The 21,199-nt window shown below is 44.1% G+C and overlaps 1 protein-coding gene across 1 annotated transcript in view; it reads right to left on the bottom strand.

Moving 5' to 3' along the window:
* NPTN (neuroplastin) overlaps positions 1-21,199 on the bottom strand; it is a 70,511-nt gene that overhangs the window by 26,577 nt on the left and 22,735 nt on the right. The window contains exons 2-3 of the mRNA XM_075897570.2: positions 6,108-6,276; positions 1,690-1,784 (exon numbers count right to left, since the gene is read on the bottom strand). Coding sequence (XP_075753685.2) covers positions 1,690-1,784; positions 6,108-6,276 — 264 coding nt within the window. The remainder of the gene's footprint in view (positions 1-1,689; positions 1,785-6,107; positions 6,277-21,199) is intronic.

Here is a 21,199-nt window from a genome sequence, read left to right as displayed (position 1 = left end):
TAATAGAACTTATAGTCTTAAGAGTTGTGTGTCCATGGTAGGAATGTGAATGGTTAATTGGTTAGCATTACCCTTACCAGGTGATGCTTATCAATTATGGTTAACCAGTGGCATAACCTGGCTGGAGCAGCCCCCCATCTGCCCCCACTTAACTGGTTAACTGATCAAATGGGATTTTACATACCAAGTCTGTGCTCACATTTCACAGACTCTTGATTTGCAGTGAATAGTCCTGCAGCACCTTAGAGACTTTTTTTCTATTACAGGCTAACATGGCTACCCCTCTGAAACTTTTGATTTGCAGTGAATTTCTTTTCTCTTTCCCCTCTCCCCTCCCACACAGAATGCCCTTTTACCTTCCTAATTACACTAGTTTTTCTAATTTTATATATGTCAGAGAGCTCATCACCACTTTCTCCTTATGAGCATAACAACCTACTTTTAACAAAAATCCACTCTCTCTAGACTAGGTCTTTACATAAAGACTCTCTCAGGGCCCACTGCAAAAGCAACTCTGAACAGAGATAGACATTTGACAATATTTTTTTCATGCATCTTGATCAGAACAATCTTTTTAACATGGCAATAGTTTTGAGCCTCAGGAAGTTGCCTCTTAGACAGCACAGTCTGTTACCTCCACTTTCCTCTTGCGCTTTCAGTAGCTCAGCCATACAGCATCTTCAGCCAGGGGTCAGAGAAGTTCCTGATGTATCCATCAACAGTCTCTCTGCCCTTGCCAAAGGCCTTTCGTGTGTAACACCACAGGAACATATCAAATTGTTGCAGCCAGAATCTACCCCTATACAACTGGCAAGGGATGCCAAAAAAACTAATAACCCATTTAGAAGACAATGATCTGTCTTTTCTTGTCACTTGCCATTAGGCCTGGAACCACAATGGACAAAGCTTTGCCCTTTTTAATGAGGTCTGAGACGGAAGTAGGATGGGCTGGAAAACGAACCCCTTCAATGTAAGTTCAGGGACCCAATATAAGACAGAGCAAGGTAAAGGCCAAGACCACTACGAAACGTGAAGGGAGTGAGATTTACATAGTGGATTGTGAGGATTTTGTACCTTGCAGACTATTTATCTGGCTTTTCTTCTGACTGTCCAAGCTCTAATCTGCATTTTAATAATGCACCAAGTCTAGCTGTAGGCTCTGAAGTCATTTATACAACTGTTAAATGGCTAGGAGAATAACTGAGAAACCAATGCCAGCATCTAATATCTCTCCAGTCTGGATCCATACCTTGCAACCAGTGGAATGAAGACCCCAGAGAGAAATCCAGAGCCATAGCAACCTGAACTGGTTTATGTTAGTTGCAGGGTTCATACCATCTGGGAATACTGAGTGGAAAATGGGACAGTGAAGTTACCACTCTACATTGCAAGAGCAGTCGCATTGGGGTGCAGGTTCCTGGAATCCAGTGAACCAAAAGATGTGCCTTCAGAAGCCTTTGCACAACAGGTGAGTGACCGTGATGACTGTGGATGGAGAAAGTTACACTCACTTGGCAACTCTTCATTGAGATATCCTCACACAAAGGAAATCTCTCAAGGGAGTATCACGCGCATGAAAGATGGTGTGGACATGCCCGGAGGGGACTAACAACAAAGAGGCCCCAGAGAGAAGACAGGAAAGTGCACTGCTCAGACACAGATGTCAGGAGAAAGAAAAACGAAAAATACCTTTCACTTCTATAGTGGCGTTGGCTACAGGTGAGCTAGCAAACACAAACACACATAAGTATTCCCCGGACTCCTCTGCTCTGAGCTTCAAAATCCTGCAGGCACAAGGAGAGACTGTGTGTTAATGGCATTTGAAATTGCTGTTAACAATTTAAAGACGGCAGGCAAACAATCTCAGAGATTTTCATTTGTAATCTGACTTTCAGAATGGTAAAACTGTGTTAGGCAATTACCATTTTATCAAGCAATTTGTGCGTAGAGTATTCCCTCAGCAATAGAATAGAGTCTGACACACGAGAATGATAATCAGACAACCAGTATTAATATCTCCAGCGAAACCTCTCATTTCTTGTGAAGCAAGAGGAAGTTCCAGCTTCATTCCTACATTAAGTGCTGAGACCAGATTCACACACATGATCCAGAAATCACAGTTCTAGTTACCTACTTGGAGCTGCACTCATTGCTAGCAATAAGCATACTTCATGTGGGGAACCAAGAGCGGCTTCTCAAGCGATGCCATTTACATGCACTTCTGCACCACAAAGAGATGAGGCACAACCAGCTAATCCGGTTAGAGGGACAGTCAAGGTTGACGAGACCAAACCATGGCCCCCTCAGACTAGGAAGTGTTGTAATAGGGCAGGATGGCCCAACTGCACCTTTGGAGCTGCATGCAGCTCTTTCACAGTTCAAGTGCTGGTTGTGGAGCCCCCCAATCTCTGCCTACCAAACCGTGGGGGCGGGGCAGGTGAGAGCTCAGACTGTGCCCAGGAGTAGGGTGGTGGCACTAGGGGCTTCTGCCAGACAACTGATGGCTGCAGACAATGCAGGGAGGGGGCACAATTTAAACATTCAGCCCCAATAGCTTCCATCATGCCTGTCCAAGCATACACACCCCTTACAGTGAGCAGCCCCTCCCGGCAAGGCAGCTCCCTGTAGCAAACAGCCGGAAGCTGCAGGGAAGGGCCACGGCTTTAGCTCCGCAGGGAGAGCAGTGGCTCCCCCTACAGCTCCCAGCTTTTTGCTGCTGCCTCTCCGCAGCTGTAGCTCCCAGCTTGCCAGCTCTGTGCAGGGAGGGGGGAGCCTAGCAGCACCATGTGACTGAGCAGGGCCAATACACCCTGGCTAAAATTGGGAGGAAGGGGATGTTACGCCATGTGCCCCTTTTCATGTTACTTCTAGCTTCTGCCCCAGGGGAAGGGAGGTCTCAGGCCCCACAGCACACATCAGCTGGAGCTCAGACCTTCAGCAGGAGTGAGGCTTCAGCCTGGAGCCCTTACAGGCACCTCTCACAGGGCAGAAGCCCTAAGGCCTAGCAGGACCCTCTTGCTTGCAGAAGTGAAGCCCCAAGCTCCAGCAGACATGTCCTGGCTCTCTAACTTCTGAAGACTTTCATAGGTGGCTCAGGGGGTCAGTAAAGTTTGCCCATCTCTGTAACAGCATATGCAAGTGAATTAAAAATATAAATTAATTGTACAAATGGGGCTTGAAAAAAAGTCCCATTCTGTCAGCTGGCCAAAGCACATAAAAGCAAGCAGGGCTTTAGGATTCCAGGGACTGATGCAAGTACACGTGCAGGCTCTTTGTTGCCTTCTCCATTTCCTGTGCTAGCTCTGCTCCCGCAAGCCAGCTACGAGAACACTACAGCTCTAGTTTGAAGACGAAAAATATGAACGATATTTTATACTTAGTTTAAAGCCTAGGAACCCCTTCAGCATCCCAAGAAAAGCTCTGACTCGGCTGCTGCATAAGAACTCCAGGCTGGGGCAGACCAAGGGTCCATCTAGCTCAGAATCCAGTCTTCCAAAAGTGGCCAATGGCAATTGTCAAGTGATCCATTACCTGCTACCCATTCTAAGCCTCTGACAAACAGAGGCTCCATCCCTGCCCAGTCTAGCTAATAGCCAGGGCTCGACAATTAATGTAATCTACTCCCACTTGGCAAGATTACAAGCTGGCACGGCCACAGAGCACAGTCTGTGCATGCGCAGCGAGCAGAACTGCGCAGCTGGCGAGCCCTGCTAATAGCTACTGGTGGACCTAACCCCCATGAATTTATCCAGTTCTTTTTTGAACCCTGTTATAGTCTTAGCCTTCACCACACCATCTGGCAAGGAGCTCCACAGTGTACAGTAAACCTGCGTGAAGAAATACTTCCTTTGGTTTTAAACTTGATGCCTATTAATTTCATTTGGTGGCCTCTAGTTCTAGTAAGTTGTACATCTCAGAGAATTTGCTAATTTCACTTGATATTTAACCCACAGGTTCTCAACCTTTTTCTTTAAAGGGCCTCTCCCTCCCAACATGCTATGAAAACTCCATGGCCCACCTGTGCCACACCAATCCAAACACTGCAGGCTCCAAGCCTAATGCACTAGCTCAGTCTAGCACACTGCTGCGCTGACAAAGATGAGAAGTTAAGGTAATGCAGTTGCACTAGCTCAGCTAACCCACCCATAATTAGCAACTTCGAACCACTCCAGCCTGTACATCACTGACAGCTCAGAGCATGGGCTTGCATGTGTAAAGGCACAGAACTGCCAAGCTGGTAATAAGCGGGCCTCAGCTCAGATCAGCTCTTCTATGCAGGCTTAATATGCACAGATGCATCCCCACATTCTGCAAGGTGTGTGCAACACTAAGGATGTTAAAATGCATTTAAGCAACTGTGTAACTGCTGAAAATTTAAAAACTAGTTTCACACGCAGACTGACTCCCACCTGCTGCCCCTGATAGAGGCAGCAGACCTTGTTTGTGGGGGGCCTAGCTCCCCATAGATAGAGGCTGCACGGCCTCTGTAAACAGCGAACCCATGTAGCAAAAATGTATATTTTAGTATCGGTTGCAAGACTATAATTATGATGCATAATGATTGATGTTTAATGACTTGCTTATAAGTTTGGTCAGCTTTTATTTTACCCTGTTTCTCAAGATTAGATAATGGTTACTGTAAAGCTTTGCTTCCTGTTAGCATTACAAATTAAGTTGTACCCCTTATCTGTATCACAAACTAAGCAGTGTGAGATTCGTTCCTTTTTGTTGTTCCTTTAGTGACTATTAATCTTGTCTGAAACTCTGAACAACTGGGTGTGAATGGAGGATGTGTGTAAGTTTAACAACCATCACAAATGCCCAGATGACCAAGAAGTGGGAATCTTGAAGAGAACCAAGAAACAGCCATTAGGTCTGAGGCTGAATAGACAGAACCCTGGAGATAGGCAGAGACCCCCAAGAGCAAGAAAGAAGGGATGGGAACCCTGACAATCACTATCAAAGGATAACGCCAGAAAACACTGATTAACACATCCTAAGGATGGATGACTCCAGCATGACACTGCAAAACCCACAAGCTTCAACGGAAACTGCCATTAGGACTCTGGGTTCTGTCCTGCAAGCCAAGCCTCGGAGGAGCCTCAAATAGTGATCAACAAGAATCCAACTCCTCACTCAGTCAGTCTTGCCTGGCCAGTAAGACTGATTTGAGCCACAACGGACTGGTAACTATGCATCATCTGCAGAGGGCTGTATGTGTACGCAAATGCAAATTGCTCTTTTCATTTTGTATGTCAGTAAATGCAGTGCACTGCCTCTTCCCTGGAAAAGATCCCAGGTGCTTCTTACAAGCACAACACCTGGGCCCACCTCGGACAGAGGCTGCTCTGCAGCACTCTCCCCCTGCTCCCTCAATCAGCTGAGGGGAGGGAGGGGAAGAAGAGAAGGGAGGCAGGCAGCTCAAGGGAGCCAGTGCTTGGGGAGGAGCCAGCTTGAAAGATCCAGTTCCTGCCTTCCCTCCCTCTGCCCCCCCCCCCCCGCCCCCAGCCTCTGTGCGAGGCAGGAAGGCAGTGGGGAGCACACATCAGCCGCCATCTGTCCCTCCCTCCTGCACTGCTGGTTCTGATAGACAGTGGGGGAGGGATGCCAAAGCCAATACCCACGTTGAGCTGGCTTGAAAGCTGGCTTCCCATGTGTATGGCTCCCACATGCCCTGCTCACATTCCGTGCTGCTGCCTCTCTGATACAGAGCGGAGGAGGGAGATAATGCTGTCGACTACATGCACAACCATGAGGCTTATTGGTTTATCGTGTAGCTTGCTACATGTGGACATTCCTAATTCACACCTGCTCCTCAGGAAAGCTCTGAAGAGCTGTATCTGGAATTATAAGATAGGAGCACATACTAGGCAGATATGTACTATTCTGGATAGCTATAGGGAATGCTAATTCCATTCAGAATTAGTTTTACACACAACTATTTAGTTGTTCTGTTTAAACTAGAAATGGCACATCCTCTACTGCAGACAGATCTCATGCAGGCTGTCTAGCCACACTGTAGCAGAGCCATGAACAAAACCTTGAAGTCCTGACTTTATCCCCTACTTTAAGTCACAGTAAAGAGACTTCTCTTTTTACAGACTTACTTGTGCTCTGTGGTATTTGAATTCTTCTTAGTGCCAGAAATCTCTTCCCCATTCTTCATCCAATAGCTGTACATGAGGGGACTGGGACTGCTGGTGAGGTTACATTGCAGGATGATGGGAGAACTAGATAGGTGAATGATCACACCCTCGCTGGCATTGATCCCGGGCTCTGGAACAAAGTGCACATTGAAGAGAGTCAAATCTCAGCTAACAACTACTGCTTCACTAATTTGGGAGATAAAGAATCACAAACAGGGGGCCACTAGAGAAGGCAACAGTTTAAGGACCAGTTCTTCTATACAAAAAAAAGTAAGGATTTGAGATTTTTCACTTTCACACTTAAAACACCCTCTACACACCTCCAAGTAAGTGTGTTACAAATCTTTAGCATATAGTGGAATGCAAAGAGGGAAGCTGCATGTTCAGTGACCATGCAATCAAAATCTGCTGCTTTTCCTCACCTCCTGAAGGAATCACTGTTTCTGGGCGATATAATGCATGTTTTATTAATTCAGAATAAAGCAAACTTTTCTAGACATAGAACATCCCAACAGAAACAGTCTGCTCTGGTGACTAATATGCTTCTCTCTGGGTGTCCAGTTCCCAGGAAAGAAACTGCATGTCAACAGTTTTAGAAACCAGACTATGTCTATAAATGGAAATGTGCTCTTATTGCCATCAGCGTAGCTGCAACAGTACAAATCCCTACTGGAAATTCGCAGAATTACTTTTTCTGTTAGAGGTTGAAACTCTCTAGTCTGGCACCCTCGGGACCTGACCGGTTCCAAACCAGACACTTTTTCGGCTCACAGGTGGTCAGTATTGTCTAGCAGCACTGGCAACACTTCCACTGCTTGCTGGGCCATTAGAGGACATTTAGGGGTAAATTAAAGCTAAACAGCAGCACAGAACACAGAGCCAAGACTGGCGGTGTAAAAAATACTTTATGGGACCTCGGGAAACCTGGCCACACATGAAAAGTGGACATCCAGCTAATCGTTCTAGACAACAGATGTTCCTAGACCAGAGAGTTCTGGGCTAGAGAGGTTCAACGTGCTGTAGCTCTTGCTCCTGCTCGAAGGTCAGAATGTGCTACAACAGTGTAAACTGGTTTATAAACAGTTTTTATCCTGTCCACACTGGGGTGTAGCTTTACCAAAAGGCAGACACTGAAGGCTGAAATTGGAGAAAATCCCCAGTGTAGACCGACTAAGTGAGAAACTAGAGACACCTGAAGTGGGATTGAAGGGATGTTAAATTTAGATTAATGGACTAATCGAATAGTTGATGCAATTTGCATCAACTATTTGATTAGTCGATTGGGTGCCTCCACCTTTGAAGTGCAGCAACAGCCCCAGGGATGTTGCTACACTTCAAAGGTGAAAGCGCGGTGGGGAGCACAGGGCCAATGGGGAACTCAAGCAGTCTCCATCGGCCCTGTGTTCCCTGTGGCATTTCAAAGCAGCAGACACACACAGAGCCCAGGATCAGCTAGGACTTCATGTGGCTCTGCTGCTTTGAAGTATCCCCTCCTTTCCCCTCCCCCCGCCATGCCTCTTTCTGAGAGAGGCAGCAAGGGTGGGGGAGAGGCGACTACTCGACTAGTGTGTCAACTATCCAGTAAGCAAATACTTATCGGATAATCAACTAGTTGTTCACATACCTACTGAGAACTAAGGGTTTTGATCAGGAAGTGAAGAAATTAAAGCTAGTTGAGCAGAAATGCATTTATTCACTGTGTGCTCATTTTAATGAAAGCCATTTTATCTCACTTTGAATGGTATTGAGTGGAGTATTGTTGAATTCTTAATAAAGCAAAATTCTTCAAAGTCCCCAGTCCTCATTTTAGTTATCCATTAAGTCTTCCCCCAATGCAAGTGGACAAGACTTGACTTTCTTTATATTTTTAAAGTTTAAAAACCTCGCCAATTCTTAAAAAAGATTTACTGAAGCTTTCTTTATATATTTTACTCTCTCTTTTGCAGGCCATCTTTAACGCTGGACCCATAATTGCAGTCCACATTCAGGCCAGAAAACATTGCTCAGTTCTGTTTATGACACTTGGCACAGTGCTGTTTTCACACAGTATATGAATCACAACAGTATGCAAGTTAGATGCACAATATAATCCACACACGTCTTTCCAGAATGTACCAAGTATTGGAGAGGAAAGGGATGGCTCTGGCTCCTGTTGCGAGGGTATACGGAATCTCTGGCCGCAGAGGAAAAAAATAAACGTGTGTCAAGTAGTGAGGTCAGCAGACAACAAGTGAGTGGAGAAGGGCCTGCAGATCTACATGGAAGAGCAGCCAACAAGGGTTAGAGTTGGTACTTTGTAGTCCATGAGAACAGCAGTCATAGCGAGGGGAGAATTTCCTGCTTGTGCAGTAGTTGGAGGATGAAAATGATTCTTTTAAAAATCAACAGAAAAGAATATATTTCCTACCTGGACTCAAATTGGACTGGGAATGTCCTTAGTTTTATTTAATAGGAAGCATTTTCTTGTTCACTGAGTAAAATTTGCTTGCAACAACAGCATGAAACAGGTTAGAATTATCTACTCTACTAGCAAGATTTTAGTTATTTTCTAACGTTTTAAATGTCTCATTTAGATCCGGAGTGGCAGTGTGAGAATTTGTAAGTTATATGACTCCAACAATGAATATGAGAGAAATTAGTGTTGGGAACTTGGACATTATGAATTATGTCCTTAAATCTGAAAGCAGCATTATGCATAAATGATTAAGGACTAATATCCAAGACTAGCAGATTCTGAAAGATGGCCATTGTAGCTAGGAGTGGACAAAACACTTTTTCCAAACTACAAGTAATTTTTCTACTGAGACCAAGAAGACAGCTACCATTAAACTAAAAAGTGATTAAGCACAAGAAATCACAGGTTTAAAAGAGGAGAATTTTTGTGGTTAGGCTTGGAAAAATGCTAATCTCTGAATAAATTAATTTCCTTTGCATTCCAATCAGTAGGAGAAGAAACTGCAGATAGGATGCCAGGTACAGGTATAGTTTATACAAACATTCATATAGTTCCTAATTAACATTTCATAATAATGTCAGAAAGTCAGAAGTTTATTCCAGTCAGTTCCATAAACCTTGCCGACAGCTATTTTAATCTGTACTCCAAATATGTTTAAGTCGCACCATGCTGTCTTCTGAAGGCTCATCTGTAAAGCACTTGGAAAGCAAATTATTAAATTAATGGGAAAAACAGAGGCATCATGTAACAATCTCCACAATAATATAATACTTGCCCCTATTCTTGCTGCCCACCAAGGCAAGGCGAGAAATCTCACTACTAGTGCCCAATAAGTCCCTACATCACCCCTTATATATAAACGGGTATAATTTCCTTCCTAGTGCTACTGGGTGAGCTATGCAAACTCCTTGCAGTTACTCAGAAGTCCCTGTATGAACCATCCTCCCTCCCAGACGTGATGCTGCAGCTATAAAAATCCTGGGAGGAGTTTCTTCTATACACTCTTATAGAAACTTTACCATTACTGTCCATCAGCTACAACTCTGCCCCACTATGTCCTGCACTAGGAATTTTACCTGTGCAAGGACCACTAGATCAAGTCCTAGGTGGAGGGAAATCATTTGGTCACCGTTCCACCACTACTCTTCTTTCCCATTATCTCCACTGAGCAAGCTGAGCAGCTAAACAAAAACTACTGACCATAAAAATACTGGCAGGAGAAATAACCCTCGAAGCAACATTAATTCAATTTCTGGGAATTCTGTAAACAGGCATTGGTTTTATTAGGCCTGGTAGTTGCTTCTGTTCTGCAGATTTTCACTCAATATTAAAAAAATCTTCAGTTTTATGTATGTCTGTGAACAATATAGAACATTTTCCTGTAGAGAGAAAACTGGTATAGCCAAGTATCCTGGCCACTGTAATAGCAAATTGACTATTAGTAGAGGCTATGTGCAGAGCAATGGACAGAAGCAGCAGACACATTAAGGTGGTTGCTGGAGGAAAGCACACCCTTCAGGGACTCTGCAATGGAAAGTACACATGCTGCTATCAGAGAATATCACCAAAAAGCCAGTCATGGAACCAGTTTTAATCTAGCCCACAAGAACAGAAAAACTGTGTAATAGAAGCTTTAACCTAGAAATGCTTTGGGAATTGCTTTATTTTCCAAATGTCTTCCATAGTCACCTAATACTGGGCCATTTTAGGTCTGCTTTTCAGACTGTGTTAATGATCTGAAATTCAGAAAAAACAAGCTGCTTGGGACTTTAATGGCTACCTCTACTAGTTTGGATCTAGTCTCACCCACCTGTCAATTACAGAGTAACATTTGTGATATAGGTGGTCACTTAAAGTTTGTGGAGCTGAATGAAATAATGGCAACCAAGTGAACAATAAGCCTTTTTCCGGGACTTGTTGGGAGCTTTCATATCTTTACTGAACACAGATGTTTGAAGCAAGAAGAACTGAAGACTGAAAAAGTAATAGAGTTGGCTGACTGCTGACCACTTTAAGTATTAAAACATAAGCAGAAGACACTACATCTGTAAAAAAACCCAGAAAAAGCAAATAGGCATTGTTGTTTAGGTCTAAGGAAATAATGAATTGTGGAAGGGGCACTGGGTTATGTGTGCACGTGAACAACAAAAAAGTTGTCCCACTCCAAACCGGGACATGAAAATTCTCAGAAGAAAAATCCTTACTGTATGTTACATTTAAGGTGTCAATTGTACATATGTTATGGTTGCAAGTGAATGCATCCAACTGGAATCAAATCACCTTCTGGAAGGGCATCATGGGAGCCTGAGGGTCTAGTTGGAAACCAAATTCCATTTCTCCCATTTAACTTTTCAATCAGTATTCAGAGCTTCTTTTCACTGCATTCTGTTTGATATTAGACAATGGCGTTTTATTTTAGCCACCAGAATTAAAGCAGGTTCTACTAGTTTAGTGTGTCTATTTTTGAATACCCAAGACACTGGTGTCAAATGAGACCAGCAGAAGAGTGCTTACTATCAGCAGAAGACTCGAACACCATTTTGATCAGACGCCTTCAGTTTGAGTACAATTGGAATGGAGGTGTATTTCTCCTAATGGAAAATTACAGGATAGTTTCTACTCAGTGCTCTGTTGTATTCTGACTTTGCAACCTGAACACTCGGGGTCACACTCTGGGTCACTTCAGACTTGTACTCCTGCCTTGCTGATAAAGCCTGAGCTTCTTTGGCTTGGTCTCCCTTCAGCTCCATTTCCAGTGTACTGTTACCTAGAGGTTTAAACCTTAGAGCTCTGCTTCCCACAAACAGCAGCAGCTCAAGCATCCCTTGGGGGCATGTTTGAGAAAAACACTGACCTCACAAATGTGAAACAAACACAAACAGAAGAGTTGGACACAAGGCACTTGGCAATAGAGTCATAATACACAATCCAAAATTAGGAAACATTGGATAACTGAACTACAAGTATGCAAGAGCAAAGACAGGCTGGGGAAGGAGATGGAAGCTTAGAACCTCCATTCCAATAAAAAAAAATGCTTCAAGAAACTTACTAGATTTTCATTCCAAAAAGGGTCCCCCACCCCCAAAAGACTACTAAAAGGAGAGTGGGTAGGCAAAGAATAGAGACAGGAAATACAACAGACCTCCAGGGACAGTAGCAGCAGGTGGTCATATTACACACCTTGTGTCATCTTTTATTGGACTAACTTATATTGGTGCTATGAAGAGGAGCTCTGAGTAGCTCGAAAGCCTCTCTCTCATTAACAGAAGAGAAAATAGAAAATATTACCTCACCCACCTTGCATCTCTAATATCCTGAGGCTGACACAGGTACAACTACACTGTATCTGAGATGGAAACCCAACTTCCAGGAGAAGTTAGATATGAAGTGCCCTTCAGCAAGTTCACCTTGAGATAACACCACTGCCTGAAATCTGAAGGTGCTTGCTGCTGTGATTGATGTTAATAACTTACCCCTCCAACTCAAGGGAAAGGTTAAGTCCTGAACAGATTTTTCAAGTCGAACCACCCAATGACTCTTATGTTTTAAACTAAATCTACGTCATTGGTTACTTCTCTTTATTTTCCCACGTACATTCATGTTCTTTCCATTTTCCAGAGGCAGGTTCTCTGATACATCAAAACTGCCTACAGCAGGTTGCCTGTTTCCCACCATAATCCACATTGCAGCACTCTCCTGTACTGCTGTTGGACAGTCCAGCCTGGTACCTCCCCTGAGCACCAGCTACTAGGCTTACATCTGCATGGGGCTCCTTCAGAAACTATATTGTTCCTACAGAACACAATCTGAGCCTTTGAGTTATCCAATATGAAGCTCAACAGATGTTTTAGAGATGGGAACTAGACGTTACATTTCTGCACTATCAGGCTACATCTACACTGGCAGGATTTTCCGAAAATGCTTTTAACGGAAAACTTTTCCGTTAAAAGCATTTTCGGAAAAGCATGTCTAGATTGGAAGGATGCTTTTGCGGAAAAGCACTTTTTGTGGAAAAGCATCCGTGGCCAATCTAGACGCGGTTTTCTGCAAAAAAGCCCCGATCGCCATTTTTGCGATCGGGGCTTTTTTGCGGAAAACAGTACTGTGCTGTCTACACTGGCCCTTTTGCGCAAAAGTCTTTTGCCCAAACGGGAGCAGCGTAGTATTTCTGGAAAAGCACTGACGATCTTACCTGAGATCAGTGCTTTTCCAGAAATTCAAGCAGCCAATGTAGACAGCTGGCAAGTTTTTCCGCAAAAGCAGATGATTTTTCGGAAAAACTTGCCAGTCTAGAGACAGCCTCATGGTTTATGTACACAAACACTCAGGGTGCAGCTACAGGGCAGGGCTTAACTTGAAATAAACTACGCAAACTGAGCTATGTCAATTGCATAGCTTATTTTGAACTGGCTTATGTTGAAATAGGAAGAGTCCACACAGCGCTTATTTTGAAACACAGCACTTCTTCCGACGTCCCCTATTCCTCATATAATGAGGTTTACAGGAGTTGGAGTAAGGAGTCCTCCAGATTGACAGTATTTTGACACTATTTCAAAATAACTGCCTGCTGTGTACAGACAGATTAAGTTATTTCAGAATAGTGCCAGTTATGTCGAAATAGCGTTGCAGTGTAGACATACCCTCAGAATAGTGTTAAAGATAAACATCTATCCTCGGTTATTCACAGTCTAAAACAGTGAGACATTTATGCTAGTAAAAAACCTCTCCTTTACCTTCTGTGTACCTTAAATGTACATAGTTAAGTCAGTCTCTGTAAGCACTTCACTGTGACTGTGTGTAGATGCAAGGGTTTATCAATCACTACAGCTAAGGCTAAGTCTACACTGGCACTTTACAGAGCTGTAATTTTCTGGCTTGGGGGCATGAAAAAGCACCCCCCCAAGCGCAACAAGTTACAGTGCTGTAAAGTGCAAGTGTGAACCAGGCTACCGCACTGGGAGCCACACTTCCAGCTCTATTAGCTACTGCCCACATGGGGGTGATTTACATGGAGCACTAGGAGAGCTCTCCAGCGCTCACGCTGTGCCCGTACTTTCAGTTTAAAGCACTGCCTAGCCTGCACTTTTAAGCGTAGACAAAGCAAGTGGTATTCTTTCTATTCAAGATACATCAAAATACTATACGTCTCAGAGGGGGAGCCGTGTTTGTCTGTTACTGAAAAAGACAAACAACAACAAATGTTTCTGCAGCACTTTGGAAACTAACACCACATGTAGATGGTATCAAGAGCTTTTGTGGGCACAACCCACTTCAACTGAATAGAGGAAGGGCACTAATGTATTGTATTGTGTGTTAAATAGGTTCTGAAAATACCAGAGACAAAACTCACCTGGAACTTAGTAACGACAGCAGAACAGGTGTACAAAATTTATGACAAAAAATGAAACAAGCAGCAATTGAGAATCCACTCCTATCCACCGTAAGGCTATGTCTACACTACAGGGCTTTATCAGAAAAAAGGTATGCAAATTACGCTCCGCAATTTGTTTATCTTTTTCCGGTAGTTTTTTCAGAAGAGCCTTTTCTGAAATTTGGCCCATGTACATTGGGCCAAATTTTGGAAAAAACCCTCTTTTGGAAGAGCCCTTCTTCCTCGTGGAAGAGGAAGACAGGGCTTCTGAACGAGCATGTCTACTCTACTGCAAAAAAGTGGAAGACCAGACTTGTTCTCTCCCCTAGTCTAGACATAGCCAAAGTGTTTAGAGAGAGTGCGCACCCGCACGTTCTCAGTGGGGAGTCAATTGTCTAAAGCTAGTTCACATGTAGCTGATAACATCCCCTCACAACACCATGTGAGAAACAGCTGCATCAGTAAGGTGCTGTTGTATCAGAGAATCTGTTAAAACCACATGTTGTTCAGAAAAGAAGTTCCATGACTTTATGGAAAAATACATGCTTTAAAAGGTCACATGTAACGAAATCCAAATGGAAAGGATTTGTACAGAAACTTATGAACTCAAAACACGCAGATGAGGAAGGTATTCAGAGATTCCAAGGAAACAGAAGAAATAAAAGTGGTTAGCTCAGGAAAGAATAAAAACCAAAATAGAAAGGCACTCATGAAGGAACCAGCGATAGGATGCAGGAAACCTACTATAAAAGTAAAGGGGAGTGGAAAACAAAAACAAAAAAATCCAACACTGAGCTTGTTTTCACACAGGAACTGTAGGACAGTTCCACAGATTTTCACAAGTCCTTTGATCCTATGGAAGAGAGAGACAGATAAAAGGTGGCAGATACACTATCAAGCACTACAACCAGAAGGACAATCTAGGGTTCAAAAAACAAGACAAAGGGTGGTAATATCCAGGGTCATGGGAGGGGGAGAAGGATCACTGGACTGCCTCTAGTTACTACAGTACTACTACTGTAGGGTGCTGAACTCACTCTGAAGGACGCTTATCGTAGCCTGGGCTCGAATCCACGTTATGGAGGGATTTTGTCTCAAGTCATTCCTCCTGGGATCGTTGCTGGCCCTGCACTCGTAAGTCCCAGAGTCTTCCAATGTAAGGCGGGTTATTCTCAGCACACTCACGCCGTTCGCCCCGTAGGCAGTGTTAATGGTGACACGGCGCTTCCGAGCACCATCCCACAGCTGTTTGAAAGACTCAGCCCGGTTGACTTCAGCATACCACCACTGGATCTCTGGAGTGGGTTTCCCAACCACGTCACAGTACAGCTCAAAGGCATCCCCTGTGAGTTTAGTTTCTGACATGGGCGACTTGACAAACCCAGCTAGAGGGAGGGGCGGCAGAAATGTAGTGATAGACCAGCAGAAAATAACAGATGTTATAAAGAACAAAGCAAGCGAGTTGCAGAAAACAGACAAAGGATTAGATAACAGACATCATTTACAGTAATAGGTGTTAACAAGACTTCTATTGAAGGAAAGCACAACACACTGAGCGCTTGTTCATTTTGCTGGTTTGAAGGCATATTATGGGTTTTGCACCACAGCACATCTTCTCAAGAAAGACTTTTTGGGAAACAGACTAGCACAGTGTTTCTTAAACTTTAAGACTGAGGAACAACAAACAATTTTTTTTTAAAAAATGAGGAACACCAAGGATTTTTTTGTTGAGGAAAAAAAAAAAAAAAAAGAGTGGGTAGAGAAGTCATTGAGAGAGAAAAAAAATCCAGGACATTTTGAACTCTGTTGTTCTCCACGGTACACCTCCAACTGCCTTACCACGAAACACTGTTTAAGAAACACTGGACTAGCAGGATAAGCTGAATTTTCTAGAATGTCAAACTGGATTATAGGAGGCTGTCTCAGAAGAACCACACATCACCTTTTGGAACTGTAAAGTGATGAAATGACAGGCGGCTATGGGAAAGGCAGACTACAAATGATGGGGGTCCCTTTCTACATGCTTGAACTGTTTGGTTTTATAAAAGTATCCCCTTGTTCTCTCTCAGCAGTCTCACTAAAACAGAAACCTGATCAAACACCACCTACAGAAGAAAATAGCAAGCTTCTGTCCTATACACCTCTCCACCATGAACTCTACTCTGACCTTTTCTTCTATTTATTTTGAATTTACGAGGCAAGAAATTCCCTGAGATATAGGTGACCTACTCTCCAGCAATAGTTAGATCACTGCAGCTGGAAGCAGTAGATTCTCCCAACCCCTGTAAAGCATGATAGGAATTTTCATGTTACACATTCAGAATGGTAAAATGTCACCAATTGAGAAACTTACAGCACTGAGTAACTAGATAAGAGATGCACAGTTGTAATTCAGTACCAAAACCAGTGGGAGCCCCTTCTGAGACACGAATTTCTCAGCTATTTACCAAAATTACCACATCAGTGCATCTGACTGTTAAGTTGTCCTTCAAAGCATATTTTGGAAGTGACCCACTGAAAACAGTGGGGATTTAAAGCCAGTCTTGTTTGTATACTAAAATAAATCCAGAAAACAGTTAGCCAGCTAGATTATGCAGCAAAACCTGTCATGTCTACGTTGTCATGTCATCTCAGGGCACCAAGGATCAGCAACAGCAGCACACAGGGAGGGCAGACAGAGTCACTGGCCTCTACCCCACGGAGAAAATAGACTGTTCCAGCACACACCTCTCATGCTCTTCCCCCAGCCCCAAAGACAATCCATTTCAGAAAGTGGAGGGGGGCCAGACAAGCCTTTGGTCTCTGTTATAAGGAATAGACAGAAGACGAATGAGATGCTTAATTCCACAGAACTTCCCACATTTCACAGCCACTTATTCCTGTTCCAAGGTTCTCTCATTTGCTACTCAATAAATAACTGGTGAACTGGGGTAAAATACAATTCAAGTGACTAATAATCAGTGGACACTGGAAAGCTAGGATCATAGCAAGTATCTCTTCAGATTTAAGAAGGAATTTTGTATTCATGTTACTCGGGCCACAGGCAATTAAAATATGGATATTCCATTACAATGATGCATAAACTTGACCTAAAATTCTACATACACATTTAAGCTGGGCACAGTGTCCATCCAAGGATCACTGTGGAAATTTGCCAGGAGTCCTCACTCTAAATCTAACTTTTATATTAAGTAGACAACAGCTGCCTTCATCTTCCATACAAGAGTGCTGAAGTAGAGAGATTAGAGGTCCTAATTCAATGCTCCATCAAGGGATGTGAACAACTAGTTGACTATCTGTTAAGCAAATGCTTCTCAGATAGTTGACACACTAGCCAACTAGTCACTCCTACCCTCTTGCTGCCTCTATCAGAAAGAGGCATCCAAGAGAGGAGAGAATGCTTCAAAGCAACAGCGCTGTATGGAGCTAGGGGCCAGACCCCGAGCTCCACACGGCACTGCTGCTATGAAACTCCACATGCAGCTGGCCCCAGGCTCCATGTGGCGCTGCTGCTTTGAAACACCATGGGGAGCATGGGGCCAGTGAGGAGACTGCTTGAGTCCCCCACTGGCCCTGTGCTCCTGCAGCACTTTCACCTCTGAAATGTAGCAACAGCCCTGGGGTTGTTGCTACACTTCAAAGACAAAGATGCCCTTATCATCGACTATTCGATTAGCCCATTAATCTAAATTTAGCATCCCTAGTTCCACCTTGATCTAAGTAACAAGAGCCATAATCTCTACAGACTGCTGCTCATACTGCAGACAAGGAAATTGAAAGCTGCTTTTCACAACTCCCTGAGATGGTTTCACATAGGAGAATCCATTTGAGGTTCCCCCTATCTGGAACAGTATTGCACAGAAGCTGCCCCCCCCCCCCCCACACACACAGAAAATAAGGCATAAGACCACAAGAGAGGAGATAAATTACTTTCTACCACACAGGATATTTGAGGTTTGCACACAACTTCCCTCACAAAAAAAAAAAAAAAAAAAAAAAAAAAAAGGAACTCTGAAGGATGTTCAAGTGAGAGAAATCGTGAAAAACCTCCCCATACAAGTGTATTCTGAAAATGTTTCATAAGCAAGGGATTAGTTACATGATTAGAAATGCAATGGGATTCTAAGTTTTATATGCAACTCAGAGCTTTGCATTTTCACTAGTTCATCAACAGCCACACATCCAACAGTATCAACAAGTTTCAGGAAACACTTTCACCGAGCCATTTCTTATAAGGAAAGAATTCCAGGGGAAGCTATAAGCAGAGGTGTAATTAATTCTCACCAGGTGAATTACTCAAAAAATGGAATACACATTCAACAATACTTTCCATAATGGAAGAAAAGACTAGAAACTGATCTGGAGAGCTCTTACTGTCAGGCAATTCTGTCAAAGTTTGCCTTCTGTGTACAAAACCAAGTAAACAGACAAAGACACTATACAGATTTCAATGCTTATATAAGAGGCTTCTGCAGCCAGAAAGCTTCCCTTATTTGGTTTTCCCCTCAGCATATATACACTGGAAGGGTTTTGTAGCATTTCGCATAAACACAGATATTTAGGAGATAGAAAAACTTAAAGACAACACTCCCCAAAAGAAACTCTAAACACATGAGGGTGGAAACAGAGCTCAAAAATGTACATCTGATGACCCTGACACCTGTTTACATGTTAAAATTGCCCTCCAGATTTTCTAGCTGGCTACAGATTTAAAGCTGAATGTACACTTTTCACATCAGTAAGTTTTGAGAATCTCAAAAATAAGTCATAAAGAACAGTCTGGCTTAGACTTTTCAAGTGTCGTTATGGCTCAATTGGCATTTATATTCTCATAAAATTTGGGTTGACATTTGATGCTGATGTTGTAGACAGAGCAAAGGAGATATGGGAGTGGGAAAGGCATATATTTAACTGAGGTCTTCCTGGTAGCTGCTCATGGGCAACAAAAATAAAATAATTTACAGCCCTTTTATAGAAGACTCTGGAGTAATAGACAAAAAGGGTGTGGCAGTACATACTGAGAATAAGCAAATGGAAATGCTTGTGAGAAATATTTTCCCCCTCAGAAATATTTTCCCTCTCAACAAGTCCAGTTCTTCTGGCCTTGGCGGTAAAGCGCATGACAACATCTGATAAGCTACTAATTGCTTTGTAAACTGCCAAGGAGTGAAACAAACCAAGTGTTATTCCCTGTAGATGGTAGTGCTGAGCAAATGGAAAATTATTGTGAAGCCCCTCACAAGATTTACCACCAACTCTCTCTCAGTATGTTTCCAGGGTACATCAGAGGACAAGGCAGATTACACTGCAAGATAGTCCAGGAAGCTTTGCATTTCAGGGCAACATTTACTTGCTATCATCAACAAACTATGAACGTTTATCATTCATTTTCTTCTACTGCACTGACCTTCCGATAGAGCCACAAACTTGAGCAGTGGAAGAGATGGTATCAGAAGTTCAATAGCTAAGATTCCCTTTTTAAAAAGCGTATTGAAGACAGTGCTCAGGAGAACAAAGGACTGACGGCGTAGCCTAGAACTACTCCATGGGGACAAATTTTCCATGTGCATCCCTGCCAATGCATAGGAAGACTGAGCTTTAATAGCCCCTTGCTGCATCTCTCTAGGAGAGGCGCCCAAGCCCCCCACTCGCTTCCGCCAGGCGGCACAGGGACCCCGTGCAGAGCCGGGGGATTGAGGTCCCACCCCTGCATGTGTGCCACTGCTGCTCTGCCAGCCCCAGCCCTGCCAGCATGTGAGAACCCACAGGTAGAGGGGGAGGGAACAAGCTGCCCTGCCCCGGGGCCTGGCCAGGGCCATCCCCAAGTAGCCACCACTGTGCAAGATGGGTGGGAGTTCTGGGGTGTCAAGGGCTGGGTAATGATGAGGCAGTGAGGGGGCTGAGTGAGAAAGAAGCAATGAGGTGGGGGAGTCCACCCTCAGAACCCACAGGAACCACCCTGGCTCCCGCCCACTTCCACCAGGCAGCACAGGGACTCTGCACAGAACCGGAACCCACCCACCCCATTGGAGAGGTGGGGGAGGGGAGGCCAGGGGCAGGAGAAGAGGGGGCCAGGGTGAGGAGGTAATAGGGGAATTGTGGACTGGGGTACGATGGGTCAGGCTCAGAGGGTTGGGGATTTTGGGAGTGGGTTTTTTTGGGGGGGGGGGGCGCTTCTCACTTGTGTGGTCCCCAACTGATAGCTCTCCACCTCTGCCATAAAGAAAACACTGAAATTCTGTGTTGGACATGAATTAGTATTTTACTCCATTTAAAATGAAGTTTGATAAACTAACATGAGAAAGTTAAAATGTTTTATCTGTTTAACAATTTAAATTAACCCATTTTCCCTAGCTGCAACACTAGCAAAACAGCTTGGGCATAATTACATAATTAACGGTTAGTTTCCATTAGTGACTGGTGGTCTGTGGAAAGGTGTGCACATTGAGCCAGGTAGTCCATGGACCAAAAATTGAGAACTGTTGTGCTAGAGGGTGAGTCCTGCCTGGGCTGCAGCGGGGGCAGCTGAGGGGAGAGGAAAACACATAGGGGTTCCCATACCTTCAAAGCCGGGTTAGCCCCTGGGCACCTATGTCCCTGGCAGGAAGATGAGGGTGCCATGGACCAGACCCCTACAGGACCCTGCCTTCAACAGGGCTGGATATCCTGGGGTCACCCATCCCAGTCTCGGCCATATCCCTGAACCCCCACCCCAAGCCATCCTGACCCCAGCTCCCATTTTGGCAATCCAGCATCGGCTTCCTGCAGGCTATTACAAGCTCCGTGCCACATCCAGTGCTCAGGGAAGCACACACACGCTGCTCCTCCCCTCCCCACAGGAAAAGCCAGAGCAGAGCCCAGGGCAAAAGACCATGTAGGGCATGCAGTGGAGAGAGCCCCTCTCCGCTCCCAGGAGAGCAGCACTGCCCAGGGCAGGAGGGTTAAAACTCGGCATGCCACTTTGGAAAGGCTGCCCACCCCAAACTAGGAAGTATAGATTACCGATTTTGCAGTAGCTGTACATCTAGAATGAGAAGTTCCTTGAATTCAAGTGCTAAAGACACTTCTCTGTAAGGACAGCTAGGAAAACTCAAAAATTGAAAGAATATTTGCGAGTCCGTACTTGGTTATACACCAAAAGGAGACCTAATGTAACAAGTAAACTAACGGCATCAAAATATCAAGAAAACTTCATGCTAACAGACCCAGAGTGCAGAACCGAAGACA

Source organism: Pelodiscus sinensis, chromosome 14 (assembly GCF_052426305.1).
Source record: "Pelodiscus sinensis isolate ZL-2025 chromosome 14, ASM5242630v1, whole genome shotgun sequence".
Lineage (NCBI taxonomy): Eukaryota > Metazoa > Chordata > Testudines > Trionychidae > Pelodiscus > Pelodiscus sinensis.
Note: the sequence above shows the minus strand (reverse complement) of the source record. Positions and strands in the feature narration are given on the sequence as shown.